General features: G+C 52.8%; 2 protein-coding genes across 2 annotated transcripts in view; one reads left to right on the plus strand and one right to left on the minus strand.

Annotated features, from left to right (window-relative positions):
• TXNDC16 (thioredoxin domain containing 16) overlaps positions 1 to 8,100 on the minus strand; it is a 34,260-nt gene extending 26,160 nt beyond the window's left edge. Inside the window, exons 1-9 of the mRNA XM_010217552.2 lie at positions 7,903 to 8,100; positions 7,351 to 7,433; positions 6,234 to 6,307; positions 5,031 to 5,105; positions 4,572 to 4,693; positions 4,037 to 4,127; positions 2,536 to 2,692; positions 1,374 to 1,540; positions 171 to 231 (exon numbers count right to left, since the gene is read on the minus strand). Of these exons, the coding sequence (XP_010215854.2) occupies positions 171 to 231; positions 1,374 to 1,540; positions 2,536 to 2,692; positions 4,037 to 4,127; positions 4,572 to 4,693; positions 5,031 to 5,105; positions 6,234 to 6,307; positions 7,351 to 7,433; positions 7,903 to 8,089 (1,017 nt within the window). The 5' untranslated portion in view covers positions 8,090 to 8,100. The remainder of the gene's footprint in view (positions 1 to 170; positions 232 to 1,373; positions 1,541 to 2,535; positions 2,693 to 4,036; positions 4,128 to 4,571; positions 4,694 to 5,030; positions 5,106 to 6,233; positions 6,308 to 7,350; positions 7,434 to 7,902) is intronic.
• Positions 8,101 to 14,509: 6,409 nt separating this feature from the next.
• Positions 14,510 to 26,148, plus strand: GPR137C (G protein-coupled receptor 137C). The gene is made up of 7 exons (XM_088538897.1): positions 14,510 to 14,954; positions 20,775 to 20,818; positions 21,567 to 21,795; positions 23,713 to 23,862; positions 24,388 to 24,510; positions 24,647 to 24,762; positions 25,521 to 26,148. Exons 1-7 carry the CDS (start codon positions 14,616 to 14,618, stop codon positions 25,696 to 25,698), a joined length of 1,179 nt encoding a protein of 392 aa, XP_088395023.1. The 5' UTR covers positions 14,510 to 14,615; the 3' UTR covers positions 25,699 to 26,148.
• Positions 26,149 to 27,611: the final 1,463 nt, after the last annotated feature.

Below are 27,611 nucleotides of genomic sequence, written 5' to 3' on the forward strand. Positions count from 1 at the left end.
TAGCAGCCTCAGGCAGTTCCAAATACATGTGTGCAGCTAAGGAAAGACAACTCACCTTGAAATCCTGGGAAGACTGTTAAATAGCCATGGAGGAGAGCAACACTCAAAATAGCTCCCCTGAAGAGCAGCACGCCCAGCTAGAGAAATAAACCTTGTAAAAGAAACCTAACCTCATCTGGCGTCTTGAGAGCGACGTTGGACCGGAGCAGGACGTTCAAATCCACAGCATCCCTTCCAAAATAAAGAGTGGTTGTCAGACAGAGCGACCTGTAAGGCTACCCAGTGCACTTGGCCTGGCAAGCACATCCTCATGGAGCGGTCCTTCTGGGTTCCAAGGATCCATAGGAACCTGGCCCACTTGAATCAACGCAGATTCCAAATGACCTTCTGGTGGGACTGACACCACATGCCCCGTATAATAGGCATATTTCACAAAATGCCTGGATTCCCATTTCGTGATCTGGGTCTTTGCCAACACACTGGTAGACACATCCCAGTGCAGCTGTTCTGCTAGGGGATTTTAGCTGATGAGTAAATGCAGCCAAGTGTCTACACAGGGTGATGGCAGAAAGCTGGAACGGGAGCACCCACACCCATCCTTCCTCCGTCTCCTCTGACCCACACTGCTGCCAGCAGCACTGACACGGAGGGGACAGGCCACCTCAAAGGCCCAACCCACGGCCCCTGTGGCACCCTCCAACCTTTAAAAAACAGGAGGGGCTGGCCAAGCACAGGAACAGGAGTTCCCAACTCATCACATGATGCCAGCTGTGCAGGGTCTAGATCAGAGCAGGGCCTACTATAAACCTGCAGTGGGTGTCAGTTTGTCTCTGCTCACTAGGCTCAGCAATTTGTCTGCCCTTGTGCTCCTATATGTGCGCTGGGACCACTCCTCTGTCAGCACAAAAATCTAAAGGTGAAAATAAAACGATTCAAAATGCCAGATTTACTATGAAATGTGTGGAAACTGCAGAGCATTTATCCCTGCTCCCTATTACACACACTTCTCAGGTAAGATCTGCTGCATGTATGAGCCCAGGCTAAGTGACAGCAATCCTGCTGCACCCATAGAGCCCAAGTGTCCTTGGACCTCCACGTGGCTGTTTCCTTCCTGAAATATTTCTTCGTCTGACTATTTTTCCACTTCTTATTCAGCAAGAGAGTCAAACATTTCAATCTGCCCAGGGGAAACCCAACTGATAGCCTGATTCTGAAGTTCTCAAATGTGATGTTCTCTCGTGGGAGACAATCCAGCTTTATAGGCTCTCGCACAGAGCTTAGTAATCCGTTATCCTGGGAGTGGCTATAGCTAATAAAGCCCCAAAACATCATATAACACGAGAAAAGTCCCCTAAACATCTGAGATCAAATACCTGGGCAAAATGGCAACTCCTGCTTTCCCCAAGAGCTGCCAGGCCACAAATTCTGCTGTTCTCCTGTCTGCTTCATAGGTCTCTTTCTGGCTGAGGATGAACACAAGGGGCAGGCCAAGCTGTAAGTGAACAGTGGAGACCTTCTCTGGATCCTCAGCAACTTCTGTCTGGAAAAGAGACATTATTATACTGCAGCACATCTCCACATGCATGAATGTGCCTCAGTCCTCTTCCATTTGGCCGCCCACTTCCATGGGACTTCTGAGAATTTATTACCTCAGAGGCTGGTCATACATAGCTGAATTGGCTCAAAAGCAATTGGTAAGGGAGTCACAGAGAGCCAGCCAGCCAGCAAGACTGCAGGAAGCCTCATTTCCTAGAAAACTAACCGCCAGATCACCATCACTTTAACAAGCTGATAGAAGCTGAGCTTAAAAGGAAACAACTTCCCCACTGAAAGTTCGAAGTCAGCTAAGAGTTTTCACAGTCTGTAGTTTCCAATGCCAGGAGATACCTCATAATCTTATTTCTTGAGGAGATACCTCATAATCTCATTTCTCGCACAGCCCAAGCCACCATGCACCATGCATTCTCCAGTTGAAGAAGCAGTGCCTTTAAGGAAAAGCCACCAATTCCGATTACAGGACTTCCATCGAAGCAGAAGGAATGCAACCCTAGTTAAACTGTTCCAACCTTTCATGACCCTCTCTGTTAAAAATTTAGGCTTTATTATGCTTATTCTTTCTGACCAAGCAATTTTGCACGTCAAGTACCTACTAATTTTTAAGAGAATCCGGCACTCATTCCCTGAGGCAGCCCGAAAACCCTGCCCACAGGACGCAAGCGCTGGCATCCTCGCCTTGTGCTTCTCTGACATGTTGCTTCATGACATGTTTACGTGTTTCCACGTAGTTTGGAGGACGATACAAAAGCACTGGGGCTCTCTGGAAAGGAGATCTGAGCAAGCTCAGCAATGTAATGGAGCGTCACTCATATCCAGTGTCAGGCCTGCTCTTTGCTTGGACCCAGCCTGGAGCTTTCCCATTACTTCCAAGGGCAGATTCCCACCCTCAGCTTGTCCTCTGCTCAGATGTCCCCCAACCTCCCATCTGCCCCAGCTGTCCTCGCACTGCCACAGCCTGCAGGGACGTCCCAGTCATACCACGAGGGGAGCCCCCATGAGCTTGAGGTGTCTGTGGATGTTCAGCAGTGTCAGAGGCCGCTCCATGGGCGTCCTCCTGCAGGGCTGCGTCAGCTCCAGGGCCCGCTGGCAATGGCAGAAGAGCAGCTGGGGAGAAGACACGTCAGGGTCATCACTGCTGCAAGACAGAAAAGGAAGGGATGCTGAGCTAGGGATCCACCACGGGGCTTTAAAAGCCCCTGCCAGAGTGACAGTGTTTGCTGCCATATTTTACAGGGCACCCAAGGGACTTTTTTTGAGAACCTACTGCTCCCAGGCAGCATCTTACAAGTTATGCCAATGCTCTAATGAAGACCCTGGCTCATCAGGTGTAACACAACCTCAATCCCAGGCCAGCTGGCACAGCTCACCTCAAGGAAGCCACAAGCTACGCTCTTCTCAGTGGGGCCAGCCATGCCACCTCAGATAGGATCTTGGCAGGAAGAAAACAGATGAAGTGCATGTTTGCTCATGTCTGTTACCTAAGTGACGACATCCTACAGGCTGTATAAGAATATTTCACCTTTTGGGCAGGGTTGGCAGGGCTGTGCCAAAGAAAGAAGTGATATTTGTTCCCTGAAGCCAAACAGCTCCTGGTCCTCATGCTATCACCAGTGTCAGCCAGCAGGTCAGCTCAGGAGGTCACATCCCTTTTCCTACGTGTCCACTCCTCATTTATAAAACAGGTATCACCTTTGTAAAAGGCTTTCAGATCTCTCCATAAAAGAGCAGGGAGTAACATTAAGATCACAAAGCCTGCAGCCCTGCTTGAGAGAAAGTTACTCATGTTGGTGAAGCTACCATCATTTTGCTAGCTAAGGATGTGGCCAGCTGGCATCCTCTCTGTTTTAAACAGCATGAAGCCATGTCCTGTCCAAAGGGCAACCGTGCCACCTAGTGGCAGTCACGACATTATCTTTGATTATAATCCCCCAAAGACAGGATCACACCTGAGAAAAGGGCACTTCTGTGGCTGCCCTGGTGTTACCTGCAGCCAGCCACTGCCTCCAACATCTTCCAGGTAAGGAAGGGCTGAGGCCCTACCTGGAGGGGAGAAAGCTGGAAGGCTCAAAGCATGATGATGCCCAAAGAGCTTGCCCACCAAAGCACAAGGTGTATTGTGGGCTGAGCGTGTTTTAAGACTATCACATCATTTATATCCTCCCTCAAGGAAACAAATGAGGTAGCAGCACAGCACAAATGACATAATTGAGCTGCACCAGGGAGAAAGAAAGGGGCCTAAGAGGACTCCTGACCTGCAGCGACTCCAGCATAAGACCAACAGCAGAATAGCCCTGACAACATCTGAATGCTCTAAGCTCAGGCTAAGAGATTTCCAGCACAAGTGTCTTATTTATCCTATGCAAGTTAACAAGGGTGTTAATGCCACATCTGACCTGGAAATCTAAGAAACCAAGAGCAGAGCAAATGCTGCAGGGAAGCTGCTTTCCCAGGGTGAGCGTGGTGTGGTGTTTGGACATACCCAGGGTCTTTCATCAGCGTTGCCTCTGTTGTCAGAACGAACTGGTGGGCAGTCCCATAGACGAAAGCCGCCTCCATCACAGCTCTGTGCTCTGCAGAGAAAACAGAAAAGCTAGATTAATTCACAGGTTTTCAGCCCACTCCAGATCTCACTATATCAGTCATAAACACCAAGGCCCAGAAACCTCTTAGTAGAAATACTGAACTGACTGAGGACACTCCATGAAGGCAACCAAGGAGCTGAACCCACTTGCTGATCCCCAGTAAATACGAAGATGGTTCAAGTGGACACATTTTACTGCACAACCAGGAATTTGCTAATGTGTTTATTCATTAAGACAGCAAACTACTGGCTTGCTTTCCCTCTGAAAAACATTTCTGAATGCTTGTGAGTTCCCAGTAAAGCAAGGGAACTGGGTGGCCCTTTTACATTCCTTCAATCCTTCACTTGAAGGATTCTGGTTCGGAAACCCAGCTCCCTTCCATCTTAGTAAAGAAAGCTCTGGGAAAGGAGTCAAGATGCTGAGTGTTGTTACCTGCTGTCCCAGTAGCTGGTACATATGCGAAGACCATGTTTGACCTCCCTTTCAGTGAGTTTTCTATGTTCTGAAGATCTGCCATTGTTTCAACATATTTAACTTCATTAAAGAGCAGGGCACTGAGAAGACAGGAAAAAAATCATTAACAGCCATTTCCTTTTAAGAGAGAATTTGCAGCCACACAACCATTATGGGTAAAACAGAAGGCAGAACTGCAGTTTCTTGCTGGCAGATGCAAGATTCACAGCCAGATACAGCTGCCAGTTGTGTGTCTGCGAGTCATGTCAAGGGCATAGATTTAACAGAGTCAAACCATACAAAGGAGAGAGGCAGCCTTCTACTTGGCTGAAAACGTCCTCCGAAATATGTGGAGTTTGTATTTAAGCAAAACTTTCAAACAACAAGTAAAAGCAGAAAGTAAAATATTTCACAGAGACGAATCTGGTCTGTACTTACAACAGAACATTGGCAACAATGGAGTTCACGTCAAACAAGGCATCAGTAGGGAATTCTCTGAGGAGTATGTTACCTCTGGGGAAGGAAGAAAGAAAATCAACAAAGAAACCATGAAATCCTGACTAGTCACACAGACTAAATCCATGTTAGCTGTGCTGAACACTTCCTTGGTGCCTGCTGGTAGGAATTGCTGCAAAGAAAGAGCCAGGATCGATTTGGAGGAGTTACCAGAGCTTGCAGGGTCTTCCTGCTAGCTAGTGACTTCCCCCTTTCTCCAGGGAACGCTGTTGGCAAGATCCAAGTCACCTGTGTCACTGCCATTTCATTCAGCACCTGGGGACTGCTGATGAGAGCCCAGCACAGACTGTGACGTTACGAAGGGCTTTGTACAGGAAGCATCACCCTTTGGTCTCTCACCAGCAGAGCAAACATTTCTGTAGATCACATACAAGGCAGTGAGAATTGAGCACCAGAGTTTTGAAAAATCTCTCCACCTGCAACACGGAGAATCTGCCATCTGGTAATCCATGGAGAGAGCAAGAGCCACCCCTGCCCACGCAGGACAGACGAGCTAAGCACACAGCAGGAGGAGCACAGAGGACCGTTTCTTCCTGGGACAGACCCAAAACCATTAGGACTAAGTGTAATCGGGGGTGACCCGGTGACAGGAGCCCACGTACACAGAGGATCACTACCAGGATTTCTCTCACGGTTGCATAACGCAGGGCTGTGTTTCCATAAAATTGCATTTTTTTCTAAATGTCCTCACCTCAAGAATCAAACTAAAATTTACCATTTCAGGATGAAGTTAAGGACCCGTCATATTTTCCAGGAGTTTTGATTCAAGTGTCCCATGTCCTCGTTTCCCTTCATTCATGCCCTTACTGGACTCATCTTAACTACACTGTGTGAAGAACTCTCTTGTTTTGCCACTTTACACTTGTCCTCTGTTGGCTTCAGTTACATCCCCCAGATCCTCTGTTGGAAGAACCAGCTAATCCAGGTAGAGGCAGTGACTCTGCCACTAACTCTGATGGATCCTTCCAGGATAGTCTGCATAGACCTGGAACAAGGGCTGTCTTTCCAACATTCTCCAGAGCCCCCATGCCACATGTGCAGGCATCTCTGCTTGCTGACAGCATTTCCTTCAAAACTTTGCACTGGAAGGAAACCCCAGCGTGGCTCTCAGAAAGCCCCTCTTACCTGAACAGGTAGGCTTTCCTTAATGCATTTTCTTTCCCACAGTATCTTGAGACATCTTCTTTGGGACAGTTAACCTAGACATTGAAAGCATATAATTGAGTGTTCAGCTCGACAGTGACCTCTGTAACACAGAACCAAAGCTTTCTCCCATGCAGGAGTATAAATACACCCTTTCCAAACCTCCTGGGAGGAAAAATATGATCACACAACACAGAAAATGAAGGCCAGTGCTGAGAACTGGAGTTTTTAAGTCATTTTTTCCAGCTCAGTCTGCCCTGATCGGGATAAAGCAGGAGCAAGAGACATTATGAACTGCCCAGTACATTCAAAGTGACAGACACAATTTGCTTATCACACCTAGTCTGTGTCTGGAAGGAATGCAATGCACGTATACAAAATTGCTTTTTATAAAATCTAATTACATTTGGCTCACCTAAATCTTCACAAAATATCTGCTAAAAAAAAACTTATTTTGAATACTCCACTGCATTTAAAATGAGTGAACTGACACCATCCAGCGTTCTGCATGGCCTGAGCTTCCTCTTTGCCATGCACGAGGCTGGAGGGAGAAATGCAAAGGCCCTGCTCTGAGTGAGACCAGCAGTGGACGTGGTATTCACCCCAGTACCTGCTAAGAGGGACCCAGCATTAGCCAGGCAACACCACACACCACATGCAGTCGCCTGGGAGGTCACGATTCCATCAGCCAGCTGAGCCTGGAATGTGGGGTTTCCCATGAGAAAGGCCAGTTTGCAGGAAAAATGTGAATAGCTAATGTCCCCTAAACCATGACCGCAAATCAACATGTTACAGTGTTGTAATGTAAGACACTCTGTTCATCCATGTACCAGGCTCCTGCGTCAGGCCACAACTTCAACTATGCTCTAGGAGGCTTGCTTGGAAAAGGATGTAAAATCCACTATTTTTTTTTTTTTTTGGTTCATCTATCGAGACTGAACTGGGAGGCCAGAAGCAGCTCGGCGCTGCCTGACTCATGGTACTTTCTTGTGGGATCCTACTGCTATCGGTTCGGAGAGACAAATGCTGCCACTGTGCAACCATCTCTGCAGAGAAAACCTGCACGAAGAGCTCATCCCAACTCCTTGTTCCCACTTACCTTCACCACCGAAATCCCATAGTCCTGGAGCGCTTCAACGGAGTTCTCAATCTGTTCCAGGAAGGGCTGGGCACTGGGAGAAACTGAAACATCAAAACCAGCAGGTTTCAATACATTCCCCTTGCAGATGGGGCACAAGGGGAGCAGCTTTTCTCCCTGGGCCTGGCCCTGCTGGCAGGAACCCACTCACAGAGTGCCCAGGTTTGCCTGAGCCACCTGTGACGAGGCAGAACATGGGAGCTAATGGAGCTCTCCCTCCTGGACACTCCCTGAATCCACATGGATTTCCCTCCTCCCCTTCACCAAACCCACTGTGATGTCCCTGGACACCAGGGCTTCGAATCCTAGATCCCCAAGTGGTGAGATATCTACTTCCCAGTAGCACAGCACTCACTGCAAAGCAGGAGGCCTTCCAGCCGAGTTCAACGTACTCTCTGAAATCACTCTGGCTTTCAAATTCTTAGGAATTGGTTCTTCCTTATTCCACCTATGCTCAAACACCCGCCTCACATGAGCCTTTCCCGAAAATCCAGGCTGATGTTAAATACATACCATTGCGGCTGAAAAACGCCAGCGATGCCCTGCCAGCTTGCAGGCTGCTGAAATACTCCTGGGGGCCCAGCTCCTGCAGCAGACTGGCTTTCCCCAGCATGGGCAGAGAAGCAGCACAGAAGAGGAGAAAGAAGGAACAAATCCATCTGCCCATTTGGGCTGACATGGTTGTGTCAGCCCCAGGCATGGAAGAGCCACAGCTGGAAAAAAAACACACATATATATGTGTATGAACATATATGGGCATCCTCTGTTTAAGACAGAAGCATAACTGTAATTTCCAGATGTGATAGTTACACAAACATCCTCAGGGCATCATGAAGCACTACCTAGCACAGCAGGTGATTCACACAACTGTAAAGATGACAGCAAAGGTCATTCCCTTTCCTCTAAGCTATATCTGCAAGTGTACCCCCAGAGCTTTCAGTTTAGGGCTGGTCTTTTCTCTTTTCTCCTCTTCTCTTCTCCTCTTCTCTTCTCTTCTCTTCTCTTCTCTTCTCTTTTCTCTTCTCTTCTCTTCTCTTCTCTTCTCTTCTCTTCTCTTCTCTTCTCTTCTCTTCTCTTCTCTTCTCTTCTCTTTTCTCCTTTTGTAGTTAAAGATAGACAAACAGAAATCACACATGCAGGCAGAAAACAGTAATCCTATCATACAAAACAAAACCCAAACTCTCCGAATTTAATTCAACTAATTGAAATAAAAACCTTTGAGGAAGGAGTGTGGTACATGCTGCTGAAAAAGGTGTTCACAAAGGGAAGGGCCATATTGTTCACTGCCGACTGCAACACACAACCCAGGCAGGTTGAAGAGCCCTCCTCAGATGTGCCCAGTCCTTCTGCAGCTCAAGGTTTCTGTTGGATCACACAGGGGAGCAGTTTGTAGGAACTCCTTGAGCCTGTGTTGTCTTGCTCAGTCTAAACTTCATGCCCCTGTTTGACATTGGTGCCACAGCAGCAAAACCAGTGACACGCACCTGGCTGCAGGACAGGCCCAGCAGCTCCCCTCGCGCTCCAGGCCTCCATGTGCAGCTGGCTGGGAGGGAAGCTTCACACAAGGAAAGGGATGGACAGGCTTCGTGTGGACAATGAGCTCTGAGCAAGGGAACCACAGGATGAGAAAACATCCTACTGACTTCACCCTGCTTAACACCAGGTTCCTCTGCAGCCAGGTCGAGTGGGCCAGCGCAAGGCTGGTTCCTGGCCAACAATGGCGACAAAGCTGGGATTGAAGCGCCGGAGAAGCTGTTTGCTTCGCACCACGCGCTGCAGCTGTTTTCCTTCACAAATGCCCCTGTGTCCATGAGCTCCCATGGCCCCGGCACTGCACCAGACACTGCCAGCTCGTGTCCGTGCTCCGTGTGGAGCCCCCGCTCCAAAGCAGGTTCCCTGCAGTGCTCCAGGAGCCGGAGCTGGTGAAGGACAGGCCGGCTCGGCCTGCAGGGGCTCCCGCTTGCTCCCATGTTTGTGGAGGGTTTGGTCAGGCCTCAACAGCACAAGGGAGCCTACGGGGAGCGGAGAGAGGGAACTGAGGAAGGAAAGTGTTTTCTTCGCATCTGAAAGGCTCTGATTCTCCCCTTTCCCAGTTTGGGAAGCACTAGGCATCTCCATCCCTTTGCCCTCCCATCTGCTCATCTGGCTGATGGAGGGGACAGACAGCAGGGCAGGGCGGGGGTTATTAAATGGCAAACTTGGCTACAGCGGGATGGAAAAATAAAGTCATTCCTGGCACGTGGGAGCGAGCCGGGGTCAGGCAGGAGAGCGAATTAGAAAGGAGGCCAGGCCCGAGGAACAGGATCCAACCACCCGGAAAGCTCACCGGGTTGTACCTCATGGATGAGGTGTAACTCCAACTGCTCCCCAGCCCTGATCCCTCTTCACATCCCTCTGGTTCCTGTGCTTTCTCCAGCCTCTGCCTTCCAGCCCTCTTGTGTCGCCTCACCTCCGGATTCCTCCCTCCTGGCCAGGGAGGGGGTCCCTCTGCACCACATCCATCCATCAATCCCTCTCCCTCCCCTCTTTCTAGAGTCCCTCCTGAATTCCTCACACCCCAGGCACTCAGTCCTCTCCATTTCTGGCTCCCTGGAGCAATGATGCAAAACCCAGAAGTATAAATGGGAATTTCATGAGCACTTGTGGGAGTACAGAGCCAGAGCCGTGTGTGAGATTTACCATCCACATTCAGGTGACCTGGAGTACCTGGATTTGGGGGATTTTTGGGATTGAAACCCAGGAGGTTCCATCTCCATGTGAGGAAGAGCTTCTTTGGTGTGAGGGTGCCAGAGCCCTGGCACAGGCTGCCCAGAGAGGCTGTGGAGGCTCCTTCTCTGGAGATCTTCCAACCCGCCTGGATGCCGCCCTGTGCCCTGGGTGTCCCTGCTGGAGCAGGGGCTGGACTGGATGAGCCCTAGAGGTCCCTGCCAACCTCAGCCGTTCTGTGGCTCTGTGGTTTTTTTTCTCCTGCGTGAGTCAGACCCCATGAACACGTTCAAGCTCTTAACACATCTGCAAACACATCTCCAGCCACTTCTCACGGAACAGAGATTTGTCGTCAGTCTGCAGACCTCCTCCTGCAACTTCAGTATTACAACAGCATCTAAAAGCCCCAGGGAGGGTCATGACTTCATCTCCTTAGCTTGTACCCTGTCATCCCAACCTCCTCCCATCTCTGTTTTTCCCCAAATTTCATGGTGGAGGCCACTGAGTGCTTCTTCTTAAACTACTGCAAAATGGAGCCTGATCCCATTCCAGAGGCAGAAATGCAGGCCCGGAGCGGCGAGACCAGCTGCTACCTCTGCCCCTTCAACACTTTGAAAAATGCCCAGTATCTTCCCTTGTTATTTATTAATGTTTTGTCTGCCTTCACATGGGAACGCAAGGACTCTGATAAACACAAGGGCGACTCGCTTTCCATCCCCTTTGGAGAGCACAGGCAAAACCTCTGAAAAATTTGTCCGAAAGTGCTGTCAGCCCTCTCCTCTTATCCAGCAAACGCATCCTGGTTCAGAGAAGAAAATCAGGGCCCTATCCTACATTTCTCATCATCTGTTATGCAGCAGGAGAAGGGAAGGACGACAGGAGATGTCAAGGGAGATTCTGCTGCCGAGGCCGTGACCGGGACACAGGGGTAGGAAAGACGCTGGGGGTTCATTGAGGCCCAGCTCACGCCTGTAGGTTTAAGGGCTTCCCAGCAAGTCTGGGGATGGGAATATTCCCCTGCAGTTCAGATGAAGGCTGATTTTACCCAGTTGTAAAGCAGGACCAATATCCCAACAGCATTAAAACAGGATTAAAAGCAGCATTTACAGCATTCAAAGGTGAGTGATTGCACACTGGAATTGTTTGTCTAGGAACGGGGTGAATCACCAGCACGCAAGAGCAGCTCCATGTGGATGGTTAACACTGGCACTGCCACCCAGGCTCAGTTTTTGCAGGAATATTTGGCTTTTAGGCCATCTCCTGTGCTACCTCTCTTCCATCAATGGGGTTGGAAACCGCCAGAAGGTTTCCAGAAGGCCGCGGGACAACCCGGCACAGCACAGCCGATGTGAAGACTTGTTCCTGTGTTTTCACTCTCATTCCTTCCAGACAGAGCCAGGTGAGGTGGCACAAGCACCTGCAGATGGCCTAGAATGAAATCAACACAACGGAGACCCACAACACAAAATTCTGCGCTGGTAAAAATGGCCGGTGTCCCATCGATTCTCCTTGGGAATCGCCTGCCAGAGAGCAGCAAAGGGACGACGAGTCGGGAGCTTGACGGCAAGGTGGCACCAGCAGCTGACGAGGAGCCGGGATGAGGAGCAGGCCGGGATCGGGGCCACGGAGAAGCCAGGCAGAGCCCATAGGGACGAGGCCAAACCGGAGAGCCCGTGTCCGAGCCGGGGCCGGACGGGCGCTCAGCAAGCGGGAAAGCCTCTATCAAAAGCAGTTGCAAAGGGGACGAGGGGCAGCCCTCGCCTCTAGCTGTCTTCACAGCAGCTCTCACCAGGGAAGGATCTGACCTTCCAATCAGACAGCTAAACCACTTACTACACCCCTTAACCCGCTTACCTTCCACAGGAGGATGTGCTGCAGAAGCCCCAGCTGTTGCCACCCTCCATCAGGAGGTCTCCATCCACATCCTCATGTTTGGGGGCCTCCTTGAGTCACCCTCACCTCCTCTGTGGAGACTCTTAACAAGTCCTCCTCTAGCTCCTCTTTCATTCCTGCCTGCCAGAATTTACTACTGAGGAACACTGCCAGTGATGGCAATTCTACCACAGCGCTCACTGAAGTATTTTTCTCCCAGTGATAAATTATCCTCTTGCAAGGAAAAGAAAACAAAAAAACCACTTTGTTTCTGATGGCATGGCAGTCTTGCTTCTCCTTCACTTTATTTATCTTGCAGATTGCAGAGCAAAGTTTTACTCCTAGCAGACAGTCCTAAGCCATAACGGAGTCGCCTCGGCCTTTCCTGCAATCCACCCTGTGGATGATTTATTTATTATTAAGCTGGTTTTTGGTTTTTAATTCAGTAACTGCACTTGCCTGCTGTGTAGGCCCTTGCAGCACCAGCTAAGCAGTGCTCTGCCCTCCAAAAGAGCCTTTTGAGCTCACGCAGATGGGTCTCACTTTGCATTTCCCTCATTGCAAGCAGCAAAATTGTCCGCAGATGTTGAGGCTCCCAAGCAGCGTGTTCTCTGCAAACCCATTTTCCCCGAGGCTACCAGAGAAGGGCTCCTCAGGGCCACAGAAACCCTCCTCGAGATCCCGTTAAGGCCCATCTGGGCCACGCTGCCTCTCCCGGACAATCCGCTGATTATCCGGCACCGCAGCCTCGCCGGGGCTGCGTCTGTCTTGTGACCTCGCGCTTTTAATCCAACAAAAGATCACGCAGCTCCAAGTCATATGCCGAGAGCCATCGACGTGTATCACAGCAACACGCTGGAACATTTAACTCTCTGTTCTTCCCCCGGGTGAGGTTATGTGTTCGTTTTACAGAAATCACTGTGTTTTCATGCAAGCTGACCAGCGACAATCTCACTGCCTTCCCTACAGAATATTGCATTATTTCGCACAGATTGCATCACGGGCTCCCCTTTCCTGGTAACCTTTGAAGAGGGGCCAGTGTCGGCATTCCCTGACGCGCTGGCAAATCTTACTAACTCACTGCAGTTCTGCAGGAACAGAGCACAAATCGTCCAGCTCTTTTCAGAACTTCTGGACCTCAGTTCTCTGAAGCCGCTGATCTGAATAAAGCCAAAAAGCTGCTGTTTCGCAGCTGAGTCGTTAAAAGGCTGAGCTGCTTCCTGAGCTCTTCAGACCATGGTCCTGCTCCCTTGTGACAGCGGAACCGAAATACGTAGGGATCGCTGCAGAGCTTCCCATGCTGGAAACCAGAACAAGCCCCACACGCTGCTTGCAGGGAATCCCTCGAGCCTCCTCGCAGCAGGATCTTACCCAGCACTTATCCCCCACCGCAACCCAGAAAAGCTCCCGTTTTGTGCCCGAACGGATGCCCTTTTTGCCAGCAGGGTTTTGAGGCTGCCGCAGGCTGCCCTGGGCGCACGTCTGGCCCCTTCGCTCACACGACAGCGGAGCTGCTCTCTGCCCCGCACTCTTCCCCAGTGTCTGGTTTTCGGATGCCACCAGGCAGTGGTTGGTGCAAAGGCCCCGGCATCTCCCTGGGAAAGGCGCGGGCGAGTGATGGGTCTGGAACAGGCACACGAGGGCACCCACGGGGCTGGGTGTCACCAGCTGCGTCTCCAGCACGGGGAACCTTCTGCTTTCTCAAGGATCATCAGTGCAAATAACACAGCACACTAAATCCTGGCCTGCTGCGCAGCGTGCGACGCCTTCCCGAGCTCTTCCCTGCGATATTCCCGTCCTCCGCTCCGCAGGGGCCTTGCCGGCCTCCCGCTGGGGACACCGGAGAGGCGGCCCCTTCCCCGCGGGTTTCGCTGTCGCTTTCGGGCCCCGCTTCTTGACCCGTGCAGCCCCCCGGCCCCGCACGGCGCAGCCGGGCCCGGAGGAGAGCAAGGGGCGGCCGCTCCAGCCCCTCCGCCCGCAGCCGGGAGCCACAGCGTCCCCCGCCGGGGTCCCCCGCTGTCCCCGTGTCGCCCGCCCCTCCGGCCCATCCCCACGGAGCCCCTGGGAAGCAGCCGGCTCCGTGGGCGCCGTCCTCGGGCACGGCCGGCGGGTGTCGCGTACCTGGCACCGCTGCCGCGCTCCTCTTGTCCCCGCTGCGGGGCTGCTGGCGCTGTCCCCGTCCCGCTCCCCGGTCCGGTCCCCGTGTCCCCGCCGCCCCGGTCCCCGCGGGCCCCGCCGCGCGCACGGGGCCAATCAGCGCCGCGCGCCGCGGCGCGAGGGGCGGGGCAAAGAGCGGCGCCCGCCCGCCGGCGCCGAGGCGGCGCGGGCGGCGGCGGCAACCCAAGAAGCGCGCGGCGGCCGGGGCGGGGGCGGGCGCCGAGTGGCAGGCGGCGGCGGCCACTGGGCGCGGCGCGCGGGCGCGGCGGGGGCGGGCCGGCGCGCAGCCAATGGGGAGCGCGCGCTGCGCGGGGCGAGCGCCTCAAATAATCGGCCTCAGCTGATTGTCCCCGGCGGGGAGTTGTTTGGCGGCGGGCGCGCGCGGCGCAGCGAGGAGGGCGGGCGGCCCCTCTTTGTTGCATGGGGGCGTCCAGCCGGGGCTGAGCGCCAGGGGCCGGCGACCGTTGGCGGCCGTTGGTTCCCGCTGCCCCATGGGCGCCGCGGGGGCGGCGGGGGCCGCCGTGCCCTACGCCGTGGAGCTGGGGCTCACGGTGCTCCACACGGCGCTCTACGCCGCGCTCTTCCTCTTCGCCTACCTGCAGCTCTGGCTGCTGCTCTACTACCGCGAGCGGCGGCTGAGCTACCGCACGCTCTGCCTCTTCCTCTGCCTGCTCTGGGCGGCCCTCAGGACCACGCTGTTCTCGTTCTACCTGCAGAACTCGCTGCAGGCCCTCCGCCTGCAGCAGCCCTTCGCGCACTGGCTCCTCTACTGCCTGCCCGGCTGCCTGCTCTTCTCCAGCCTCTGCCTCCTCAACCTCTACTTCGCCGAGGTGAGTGCGGGGCTGCCCGGAGCGGAGCCCCGGGCCCCGCTGAGCAGGGGAGGCGCCGAGAGGCGCGTGGATGCGGGGAGGTGCCAGCCCCGGGACCCGAATACGGTGGGATTTGCCCCATATCCTGCCCCATGCAGCCTCGGGGTGGCTCCCTCCTTGCAGAGAGACCCCCCAGCCTAGGGGCAGGCAGTGCCCCTTGTCCCTTCTGCACCCCCAGAGCAGCCCTCCTGGAGCAGCCTCTCTCCTTATTATCATCATTATTTTCCTCCGAGTTGCTCCCCCTTTTCTAAAGAGAAGCGGGAAGTGGCGGCAGCAGGGGCTGCTCTCCGGCCTGGAGTGATGCCAACCATTACGTCACCAGCCAGAGCCTCTTCTGCTATTGTTGCTGCGCTCCCTCCTTGCCGCCGTGGGGTCGCGGGGATGGCGCGGGTGACACCGACTGTGCTCGCTGCTCTGCAGCTCGGTGTCACCCGCGCCATCCCTGCGACCATGGGAGAGGTGGCCCCTTCCGAACAAAGATCCCAGCAGGACAGAGCAGGGCCGCTTGTTGTCGGTGCCGATCTACGCTCCTCTTTCCCTGGGTTCCCTTATTGTGCTTTGTGATTTATTTTGTTATTCTCTCTCTGGTCGTTTCACTTTTTTGTCTATTAAAGCCTCGGCTGCCTCCTCCCCTTCCTCCTCTGGATATTTGGTTTCTGCTCCGGTTTCTCGTGAGCAGCCCTTTGCTCACCTGCCTTCCAGTTTGGTGACTTGTTTCGTAAATAGGCAGCACTTTTCCTTCCCGCTTTGTTGTTGTTGTTTGGATTCTTTGCTCTGCAGCCCTCAGCTGTTCGCCAGCCGCACAAAGGAATCGCTAGCACACAGCGAAATCGCTCCATCGCTCCGATGTGTCATGGATGGGAATTATGACTTCATTTTCCCTAGGACATCCACATTCGCATGATAATGTGCAACTTGGAGCCGTGGGGCTGTTCAGCTGTTCTGGTTCTTCTCCCTCCAACCCAAACACCTGGGAGCTGGGGTAAACTGCCTGCTCTAGAGCTGTTGGTGTGAGATACGCTGCCTATCAAGCGGCAGCAAAATAACAAATGCTGCAGAGTGTGCACAATCCGCCAAGGGCCGACCTACCGAGTGCTCCAGCTAGGAGGTGTTTGTGTCCCTGGAAAGACAAGGACCCCAGCCCCGTTGCAATGAAGTGGCTGGATTTTTGTGTTCCTCTCGGTCTCTGCACTTGATATCCTGCTTGCAGGAAAGGCTCCTTTAAAGAAGTGTAAAGTAAACTCTGCTGGGTTTTCAGGCTTCCCTTTCTCCCACAGTATCTGTTTTGCAATAGACTCTCTGGCTGGCCATATCCCTTTTTCTTTTTCTTCCTTGGAGATCTTGAGCCAAGGAAAATTCTGCCTCAATTGTCTGCAGTGGAAAGGGATTAAAATGACTTATGGAAATGGCTTTGCCTACTTAGTTACAAAGAAGGGCCTGACATGTGGCTGTCCTGGGGAGAATGGGTGTCAGAAGCTCTTGGTGAGAAACCCATGCTCACCCATAGCTGATCTCATGGTGCTGTCTGGAGAGCTGGAGCCTCCAGGTTGGGAAGAGCGTGGCTAGGTGGACTAAAAGCCCTTGCTGTTTCCTGGCCTCCCTTTCCGTGGAGGAAACGGTGCTGAGGAATGATGTTGGCTTCCTAACTGCTTGAAGAGCAGCCTGATAACACAGGCTTCCCCCTGACATGGTGGTGCCTAACTGATAAGTCTGGCTTGGCTCTGTTCAGTGTCTTCCCCTGTACAACCTCTCCTGGCCTTTAGGTGGGTTCAGGGCATAGTTCAACAGGAACTGCCACTGCTGTGGCCTGCATCAGTTTCAGTCTAACTGAAATGCTCCAGGATTGAAAGAGGATTGCTACAATCACGAGGTGACTTCAGAAACCTGCTGGGGCCAGCCCATTGATGGCACTTGTGCCTGCAACCTTTGGAAGGACACTAAGCTCCTACTGCCCTGGAAGTAGCATCCTGGTCTTGGATTTCCTCGGATGCAAGCGTAGGTTTGTGTGCTTGAGAGCTGGCCAGTTGTCTTTGTGCGTGGTGCCTCTTTGTGGAGATGTTGGAAAGAAATGACATCTGCTGAAGGGAAGGAAACGTGGCCTGGGCTGTTGTTTGAGCTGATTTTACTCATTCTGTGGAGATCCTCAGGCTGGGGACAAGCTGAGGATGGAATGGTGCCGAGTAGGGGTGAGGAGCTTCAGAAAGCAACAAATACCCATGCGGAATTAGCGCTGCATTGCCTGATGTCCTGGGAATGAAATTCAGCCGTGTGTAACTGCTCTGCGGGGAGAGGCTGTCCTGTTTATTTCCCCTCTTGACCCAGGAGGTTCCTGGGGGGTCATGGAAGCCCAACCAGATGCATGTGGGATGCTTATCCGGTGAGGATGGCTGCTTCTGTCTGCTCCTTCCCTCCTGGAAGGCAGGAGGTGCAATCCCTTCTGGAGGGAGCGTTGCTTCCTCTCTCTCAGTAAGAGTCTCCCAGCTCCTGCTTTTCCAGGTCACTGCCGGGAATGCAGTGCCCATGACGCTGGTTGTGGCAACCTTCCTGCTGGCCCTCTTGGGCACCTTCTGCCCTCTTGTCTCACGTGGGGGAGAGCAGCAGTGACTAAGGGCCTCTCCAGGGCTGCCCTGGCAGACTGGTGTGGCCGTGACCCCTAACCTGTCTGGGTTTCTTTAAGTGCTCCATCTGATTAGATGACATCAGCCTCTTTCATCCGTGGTTGCTCTAATTGCACCGGAGCAGACATGCCTGGAAACAGCATCCAGCCTGGGAGCTCTGTCCTTGCTGTCCTGCTCCAAGGCTGTGGCCTTCCTGCCCCCTCCATCAATCCCTGCGCTCTTCCACCTCCTCCATCTCGTGGCACCTGGGAAGGTCCCTGTCCCCGGTAGCACTGTGGTTGTGGGGACAACCAGCGAGGTCCCAAGCTGAGCGCCGCTCTGCAGCGACTCCCGTGCTGTTCTAGGGACCCGGGATACCTGCCAGTGTCACCCTGTGCTTGTGGTGACGCAGGGGGATCCCAGCATCAGTGGGGCTGATCAGAGATCTCACGGATGGTTCCTGACTTCTTCTCAAAGTGGTGGTGGGGGAAATGAAGCGGTGGTGTCTGGTGGAGCCCTGAAAGCACCTGTGCTGCACCCCGATGCCTTGTGCTGAGTTACTGCAGGGAGAGGAGGGCTCTATTTTGATGCTCTTGCAGCGAGTGCTGTGCTCATCTCGGGTAAGGCTACAGCAGAACGGGGCTCTCTGCCTTGTGTCTGCAGCCACGGGGCTCCACTTCCTTCTCTCCTCCTCTTTTGGGGCAAAGGACTCCTGTCCTGCCAGGAAGAGTGACCAAAAGATGGGGACTATGCTTGGAGGTTCTCTGAGGGGCTTTGGTTCTCCTGGATCTTCAGGGTTTGGGCAATGAATGCTTATACCAAAATGAAGCGCAGTTGCTACCTGGAGCTATTCCTTGCAAGGGTTAGGGAACCTGACTTGTACAGGTACCAAGCTTGATCCTTAGGCCCATCTCTGGGATATAGGTGGTGGTACCTCATCATTTCTTGCTGCTCCAACCCTTCCCAGCTCAGCTTCTAAGCATGAGTGGTTCTTAGCTCATGCTCTAGAACATCTGTCCCTAGTGAGTTCAGTTTGTGGGCTCACTGATGTGAGCAAAGAATTTGCTTCTGTAAAGTGTCTGCTGCTTTTCCTCCCCAAAACGGAAACCTCCAGCAAGGCAGGGTGCCCTCAGGCCCATAACTATGCTCAATCCAGCTTTCTTTCCCAGTCCGCTGCTGGTTGTAAGTGCTTGGAGAACCTGTATCTTCAGGAAGACAGCTTCTGAGCATGGCTCAGCTGACAAAAAGGGTTTGTGCAGGGTGAAAATGCCCAGTCCTGTTGCTCTGGACTTGCCTCACTGCCCCTCTGAGCTCACCCTGTTGAGACAGGGTGAGTGCTGCCTGTGTCACCCACTGAGCCAGCCTCTGACGGGAGGAAAAAGCCCTCCAAAGAGTTATGTGCCCATAACCAAGATGAAACTAAACCGAGCAGTGAGCTTACCTAGCCCTGGAACTCGAGGAAGGGATCCGGGGGCTAACAAAAGATCACAGCTGGTGCCACGGTGTCCCCCTGCTCACAGCAACAGCTTGAACAGAAGTTTTGGGGCACTCTTGCACTCTGAGAGCTTTATATCCTTTACTGCCCAGATTTTGGGTCCATAAGGAGCAGTTTTGGCAGTCCATCTTGCCTAGGGCTTCTGCAGCTGCTGGAGCCAGGGCCTCCTGGCGCTGTCCTTGCCCTGCCCGGCTGCAGGACCCTCCACACTCAGGGCTGTTGGGTGCAGTACACCCTACCAGGACCCGCAGGGCAGCTGTACCGATGGGACTGCCCTTCTGGGAGGCTGCAGCAGCGCAGGCAGCTCCTGTGTTGTGTAACTGCTGAAGCAGGAGCTTTCCCAGCTGGATGTCCTTGGTGTCTGCTCGGACACTCCCAAACCGCTGGGCTCCACTGTAGCCCTTGGGCAAATGCGTGGGGGAGAAGACAAATAATGCTCTGAAGTGTGACCAAACTTTCCTTCCTGTGCCCAGGTTTTATTTAATTCTGGGCTGTTTTTCTTCCTTATACTGCTTTTGGACAGGACAGCAGGTTAAAGGGCCTGTGAACCTGCTTCCTAGGTCTCCTTCTGCCTGGGTACTGTGTCTTGCTCTCTGTTCTTTCACTTCTTCCTTCAAGCTGAGGAAGAAGACCCAGACAGTGAGAAGTGGCTGTAGGAACAGAGCTGCTGAGGTTGGTCTGCCGTGAGGACTTCCAAGTGATGGATTTTTTTATATTGGATCAGAATTCTTCAAATCTGGAAGTGTCTCTGGAAATCCTGCTGGCTGGAGCCTGGGTTCTGAAGCCTTGGAGAACTACTGCTACCTCAGGATCTCTTGGCTCCTGCCTTCCAGTCAGCCCTGTCAAAGGGGGAAAACGAGCTGACCAAGAGCCCCTTTTAGGGGATGAATGAAGATGATGAGCTGCAGTCTGAGGTTCACTTTTTAGAGTAGAGAAACTAAACCTTTGCACTTAAATAATAGCTTTGCACTTACCCCCAAGTGTATCTGCTGGATGCGACTGCCTCCACCTCTTAAGTTCCTTCAAAGTCCCTGGCCTTGGGACACAAGTTCCCTTCTTTGGGAATGGGTCCCCTTTTCCTGATCTAGCTCTCCTTTCTCATACTAGGAGTCTCACCCCTGTGCACTTTGTCAGGTGTATTTGACCTAGAGACATCAAAAGAACCAAGGAGCCCAAATGCTTGTTGTTATCCACAGACTCTAGCAAAGCTCATAGTGGAGCTGCAGGCCCAAAATCCAATACTCTGGGGCTATTTTAACCAGCTCTTTGCTTCACTGAAATATAGCAACCAAAGTGACCTCTTCCAAATGGAAATTCAACTTGACTGAGGTCTTAAAATATGCAATACAAAGAATATTTGGTGAAGCTAATGTAGTCTTGAATGTTTTTGGTGATTAACTAAGCTTGTCTCTCTTCTTGAAGTCCTTAGGTGTGGTATTGTTAAAACCCTGCCATATGTGGGCTACCAGATGTTTTCTCCTTGGATACTTACATTCAAACTTGTCCCTTTCAGGAAAAGAGCCAATCACTCTCACAAGTTGGTAAATCAAACTTGGTGTTTATAGACAATCCATAGGCCTTCAAATTCTCCAGCTAGATGATGATGTCTCTCCTGTTGTATAGATCTTTCCTAAGCTTAAAGGAGATGTGGGGGTCCCTAAGTAATGCCATGTAACTTTTTTCCCTTAGGTCATATTCAAAGTGAAATGTGCAGCTGAATTCAACAAGTACAAGTAAGTGACACTCTTCTCACCTTCTTCAAAGGCCTTGCAAGGGTTTAATGCTCTAGTGCTCAGAATGGGAGCTCCAGACCCCAAAGCCTGGATAGAGCTTCTGTCATAGCTGTGCTCTGACAAAGGATCTGTGCAATGCCTTGGAGCAGGACTGGGAACTGGGGAAGCGGGTCAGGGATACAGAGGAGGCTAATGCAGGTCTCTGTATGTGTCATGAGCAATCCAGTGCTGATGCTGAAATAGGTGTACTCTCAAGGTCCTTCTGAGTTATCCCACCTCCAGGAAAAATCTGCTGGATAAGGTTGAGCAATAGGTGCCATTTGTGTTTGTGGTCCAGGTGCTCCCCAGCAATTTCCATGGAAAATGTAAGCTCCAGTGGCCTGCAATAGAGAAGTTGCAGTGGTCTGATGACTCATAGCTTATTGACTGAAGCTAATGCAGAGCTAGAGCAGCACTTAAAATCTGCAAGATAAGAACCTGACTGTCAGAAGATGAGTCCTGTAACTCATGACTACTTAACACAGCTCATGCTAAATGAGAGCAGCTTAAATAGAAGTACATGGCAGGCTTGGGCTGTGCCAGCACAGCCACTGAAACTTGCCAGAATGCCTGATCTTCAGAGCCAGGAGAGCTGTGGACATGCTGGGAGGTCATCCTGCCTGCTGAGGCAGGAGGGTGGTGGAGAATGACTGGAGTTGTCTGCAAAAACTCATGCAAAGTCCATTTTTCTCACATGCCTTTTCTCCAGGGTCCTGTTGTATCTGGGCTCTGTATTTACCAGCCTCCTTTTCCTAGTTGTGAACTTAACTTGTGCAATGCTCATCCACGGTGAAGTCCCAGAGAACCAGCTGAGATGGACAGTCCTCGCCCGTGCCCTAGTCAATGACAGCCTTTTCATCCTCTGTGCCATCTCACTGGCTTGCTGCATGTGCAAACTGGGCAAAATGTCCTCAGCAAACGTCTACCTCGAGTCCAAGGTAGGTAAATGCTGTGTGAATGGTGCTGGAGCAGTGCAGTTCTCACTGGATTCTCACCTGCATCTCTACTTAGTTAGAGCCACCCTGAGCTGGTGGGAGCAGAGCTGTTCTTGCTCAAATACTCCCTAAAATGCGAAGCTGACAACTCCTGCTTCCTTCTGGAGGTGGTTTATGCTGTTGCTGTAGAGAAGAGGGCACTGCCCTGTGGATTGTGGGTTTGGGACTCTGGATCCAAGTGACTATCTCTGATCTACAGGGCCACTTAAAGGGGGCAGCTGGGGCTGGCCCTCCTCTGAGTGGAAGCGGAGGGGCAGCCAGAGCTCTCCTCCTGGGGCTGAAGCAGAGGGTTTGTGTAGGAGCAGTCTGGCCCTCTTAGGAAGCAGAGGGCTCTGCAGCTGCCAAGAATCTGGGGGTTTGGGCTGTGAGCAGCCAGGGTGGCTGCCCAACTCGCTCTGGTGACAACTGTCCAGAGAAACCCCAGGTTGCAGCAGGGTGCTCTGGAGTGAGACAGAAGCTGTTCCAATCTCTGCTTACACAGGACAGAGCTTCAGCTGTAGCTGGCTGTGGACACCAAGCTATCGGGTTCACTCAGCAGTGATTTACTGACATGGTGCCTTCCTGCAGCCGTGTGCCCGGGGCTGCCTGCAGGGCCCTGCTCATGTACAACATATGCTAGAGAAGAAGATGCTTCCCCGAGTGCTCAGCCTCACTGTCTGGTGCAGGTCTCTTGCATCCAGCTCGTGTCTCCCTTCCCTGCCTTGGAGGCATCCCTAGACTGAGAGCACAGAGCAGGAACTGCAAAAACAGGGTGGGGATGAGCAGGGCTGTTACACAAATGTCTGCAGAGGCAGCCCTGTCTGCTGAGCTCTACTTGCGAGCCCGGGGAGGCTCAAAACAACACAACAATTCCAGAGGGGGCCCAGCAACACTGCCACCTCCACCCGGGATGTGGGAAGGCTTCGGAGCCGTTTGAGAGGTGGCCTCTGCCATTGGGCTGCTGCCAGCTCCTGGACTGTGGTCCTTGCCTGCCAGAGCCTGTTGCTTCACCAGCCCTTCTGCCTCTAATTCTGCTGCGCTGGATAGCAGGGACTTGGCCATGCTTCAGGCACAGGGCTGGGGATGTCATGGGCACTTGGGTGTTTTCAAGCAGGCTCTTCCCAGATTGTGCCTTGAGCTAGTTTTCCAAAGCTAGGAAAATGGTACTAGTGTGTACCCATCGTCTGGTTGTAGAATAAGTTAATGAGGTGGAGCTCCTGGAAGATTCACTGTTTAAATATGAAGCGAAATCACTGCATCTTGTTCACTTTGCTTGCCTCTTGCTGGTTTCCACCATGCAATGACTTAGTGCCTACCAATAGCTGTTTAAAACAGCTTCATGGGGAAGTATTCAGCAAAGAAATAATGTGACTTGAGTAACTGCAAGTGTCTTGATGAAGCTCCCATTCCTATGGCTACATACACTGATGTTGGGGCAGCTCCTGGGCAGCTGTCCCTCTGACAGGCTTGCCTCTAGGATGTGCTGAAGAAAGGTCTTCCTGCCCAAGGCAGCAGCAGAAATCCCCCATCACAACCCAGTTGCCACAGCAGAGCCAGCCTTGTCCCCCAGCAGCACTGGGTCACCTCCCTCTTCAAGGACCTGTCAACACCCTATTGAGAAAGTCACCCTGCTGTGCTGGTCAAGCACAAGGCTCTACAGCAGTGATGACCACACAGCTCCCTCTGCAGAAGTTCTGCTCCTGCCATTACATCACATACAGAAGCTCTCAACTAGTTGTGAATATTTTAGCAACAGCATAAAAATGTTCTAGGTCAGTCTTGTCCACAGAGCTTCTCATGCATTTGCAGGGGAGGAAGGGAAAAAAAAAAAAGCTCTGTAGTAAGATCTGCATTACAAATCTGGTTTTCTTTCTGTTCTAGGGAACATCTGTCTGCCAGGCTATTCTTGTGGGATCTGTAGTTGCTCTTCTGTACTCCTCAAGGGCTTGCTATAACCTGGTAGCTGTGGCCATATCTCCAGACAATGTTCCTGGGCCTTTTAACTATGGCTGGGACAACCTTTCAGACAAGGTAAGTGTCTATGTGGCCTCCAGTTCAGAGCTAGTAATGAAGTGAACGGGGGTCATTGTACCTTCCTGTGAGTGTGTGTAGGGGGAAAGGAGGCTAGTGGGGTTCTGGCCTCTCTGTGTTCCCAGGTAAGATGGATTTCTGTCTTAAATCTGCTCTACCAGAGCAAGCCTGAATCTTCCTCCATCTAGTTCCTTTTTTCAAGAGGGGATTCTCTGTTGTGCTCTTAAGCTGTGAAGCCTGGCAGCCCTTTCTCTGGGGGAGAGGAGAAACAAGTCAACTAGAGCAGAAAAGTAGTGCTGAGAGGCATGAGCAAGGGAGAGCCCCTGAGGTAGGGAGGGCTTGCAGTGCCCGGGTAGCACACTGAGGAGCTACTGTTCCTCTGGAAACAGCAGAAGCCAGACAAGGGTCACTGCTGCCTTGGATTCCTGCCTCTGCAAGGATTCCTCTGCATTCCTCGTTCTCCTGTGCTATGTCCAGTTTCTGGAGCCTTGATGGTGTTCAGAGCTGTCTAACTTGTGCCCGCAGGTGCGTGTGGAAGTGAGCAGTGAGGAGTACGTGGTGTTCGGAGTGGTCCTCTTCCTCTGGGAGCTGGTGCCAACGACTTTCGTGGTGCTGTTCTTCCGGGCTCAGAGACTGAGTCAGAACTTGGTAGGCCTGAGCAAGCTGCTCTAGCTTGAATGTCCCTGTGCACGAAGGAGCTCAAAGGTCTGGGGTGTTGGGGGTGAACCTTTAGGAAGACGATAGGAATGCCTTGCGACTGACCCAGCTTCTTTCTCATTGACAGACTCCAGCAGGAATGGTCAATAGTCACAGCTACAGCTCCAGAGCCTACTTCTTTGACAATCCACGGCGCTACGACAGCGATGACGACTTGTCACGGCTCGGGGCCAGAGAAGGCAGGTAGGTGCTGTCCTGGGCATGTGGAAACACAGCTGCTGCTCTGCTGCCCTGTGGGCAAGGAACAGTTCTTGGCTTCTGCTATCAGGAAAAAGCTTGGCATAAAAGTGAGCTTGGGCAAGGTGGATGGGGCAAGGAACCTTCTGTTGGAGCTTGGTTTTGCTCCCTAGCTCACAGGGCTGTTTTTATGAGGCAAAAGTGACCAGCTCTGAGATGTGGGTGTCGTGGTGGGTGCTCACAGGTACATGTGCACAGTGACTGCAGACATGAGGCCTCATCTGGTTGGGTTGATCTAGGGCCCTCCCTCAGCTGGTGAGGGGAGAGGGGCTCTCAAAACAGCCTCCAGAGGGATTTCCCCATCGCTAAAGCAAAACAGGGAGGTGAAGTCCCCTGAGGATGTGTCCCCTGGAAGCCATCTGGGACAAAGCTCTGCAGAAACACTGCGGTGGGGGAGAATGGGCTGTGTCCTCAGCTGAAGTGCAAGGGAAACCCAGCAGCCCCGTCTCTCACTTGCTCCTTGGGGAGCTGAGCGCCTTGTGCCCTGGGGCTGTAGTGAGAAGATGAAGGCTCTGCCATTCCTGACCAGCTTTGCAAGGCCTGGTGCACCTCATGACTTCCTTTAAGGCAAGATTCCTTGAAAACATGATATCTGGATGTCATAAGTCTATGGAAGTGGCTTTTTAAATGCCCTGCTTGGCCTCTGAACTAAGAAACCGTCCATCTCTAAGAGTCCGTGTTTTGGTTTTTATCTCTCTTCCCAGCTTGGCCACCCCTCAGAGCTCTGCCTGCTATGGGTCCCTGGCTGGGAACGACACCTACGCGGCGGGCGCCCACCTCAGCGCAGCAGCTCCAGACAGTGCCCCCCTGCTCTGCGCTGCGGGCGGCTCCGAGCGGGATAATCCCCCAGGGCACAGCCCGTGCCCTGCACCACCCAACTGAGGCGGCTCCAAAGGCCCTTTTCTCCCCAAAGTGGCATTCATGTATAGGATTGTAATCTGGTTTTCTCTTTTCCTCTTCCCTGAAGCATTTAGCTCATCGACACAAACATTCCACTACCTGCTGTGGCCGTAAGCAGGACTGAACCTATGGCTGCAGGCAGTAAGAGAACTGTGACTTTAAGGTACCATGTAGCAAAGTGAAGCTGAACTTTCTGGAAGCTTTTTCTTGGTCTGGTCTTCAAGTTGTTGGCAGCTAAATGCACCAGAGCTTCCTCACTAGAAAAGAAACATCAAATGCATATTTGCACTTTTATCTGCACACTTGGAAGGAATGAATCTTGCTCAGACTGTGCTTGGTCTGAGACTGTTCTAGTTACTCTTTTAATTGCACATCCATAGCTGGGAGAGGCACTGTCTTCCTGCAAAGATTGGAGCTTCTAGACATATTCCATGAAGTACTCTGCATCCCGCCTCACGCGGGAGCGTGATGCTCCGCGTTATCAGGGTGTTACACGCAGGGACTCCTGTAATGAATGTTCAAGTGTACCGTGCCATATTCCCGCCCCGTGGGGCTGAGGCCAATTGTGCTCTGACTGCTGGTCCTTGTTTCACTGCTGAGGAGCCCTAGCAAAGGCCTGTAACAGCTGAGAGGGAGTGCTCCTGCGGGCTTTAAAGTCACTAAATTGTAACTAACCCACTAGGTCACGGCAAAGGAAGAAGGCTGGGGGTGTAGCTGCTGTCGAGGTGTGGGGAGGAGGATCATGCAGGCTGGCCCCTTTGGGGAAGGAGGGCTGGGGCTGGCTCAGCACAGGTGTGGATGCAAGAGTTTATTTGGCCAAAGTGCACCTAAAACTGACTGCTCTGTGGGAGCTTCCTCCTCCTCACCTGCTGCGTGAGACAGAGGGGCAGCAACCTGCTCCTGGGCTCTGTCCCCATCCCCGTGCCCAGGGCTGTCCTTGCCCCACAGCAGGGGCTGGCAGCAGGGCTTTGTGGTGCACACAGGGCCCTGGGAAGGGTACAGAGTCCAGGGTCACTTTAACTAGCCAAGAGGGGCTGGGAGGCTCCTGGAGACCAGACTGTGCCTGAGCCTTCATGGTGCCCCGGGCTCGTCCCTGTGCCAGCATGAGCGGAGCAGCGCTGGGCACATGCGGGGCTGGAGGCGCCGCTCCGGGAGGACAGTTGCTCTGTTTCCAACTGCTCCATGGGAACTGGAACTAGTTAAGGTGCCCAGAGCTGCTCCTGCTGCTGCGACGAGCGAGGCTGACAGTGCAGGTCTAGCCCAGCTCTTCCAGGGCAGGGGCTGCACAGGGAGGGCTGCAGTGCCAGCCGGGCTGCAGGAGCGACACGGGGGCAGCCACGTGTGCCAGGATGGCTCTGTCCTCTCCTCGTGTGCCACATGCCCACCCGTGTCCTGGCCTTGCTGCTCCCGAGCTGGATGTCACTTGTCACACAGGGAACACCCTGCCCCTCATCTCGTACCCCGATCCCGGGCAGCACTGGCTCATATGTGCCAACCTGCTTTGCTCTTGCTGCTCCCACCAGGAGCCGCTTCTGCTCAGAGAAGGCTCTGGGATGATGACTTTGAACGTGTCCCTTGTGCTCAAACCAGAGAGCTCCGGGCGCCTGCCGTGGCTTTCCTGGTGTGAGGCCTGTCCTCCTGCCTCGGCTGGGACACGGAAACAGGCTGCTCCATCTCAATCACTGCTTGACTTGCGGCAAAGCTAACGAAGGACCTGGGCTCCCTGCGTTGCCCTTCTCCCCTCGGTCACCAAAGGCAGTAAGTGATGCTAGTGGCCCCTGTTCTTGCTTAAATTCCAAAGCACTAGGAGCACTTTAAGTTTTTCTTGGAGGGAAGGGAGTGTAGTGCAAAAAATAAAAATAAAAAAAATAAAGGGCTACAGGCTCATTGTTCAT

This window comes from Tinamus guttatus, unplaced genomic scaffold (assembly GCF_059628265.1).
Source record: "Tinamus guttatus ecotype Peru unplaced genomic scaffold, ASM5962826v1 Tinamus_guttatus_pri_ptg000048l, whole genome shotgun sequence".
Classification (NCBI taxonomy): Eukaryota; Metazoa; Chordata; class Aves; order Tinamiformes; family Tinamidae; genus Tinamus; species Tinamus guttatus.

Excerpts from the sequence above, each read along its gene's own strand:
- GPR137C (XM_088538897.1), top strand. The coding sequence starts at position 14,616 with ATGGGCGCCGCGGGGGCGGCGGGGGCCGCCGTGCCCTACGCCGTGGAG. Across the intron at positions 14,955-20,774 it reads TCAACCTCTACTTCGCCGAG|GTCATATTCAAAGTGAAATG; the intron begins GTGAGTGCGGGG and ends TTTTTCCCTTAG. Across the intron at positions 20,819-21,566 it reads GCTGAATTCAACAAGTACAA|GGTCCTGTTGTATCTGGGCT; the intron begins GTAAGTGACACT and ends CCTTTTCTCCAG.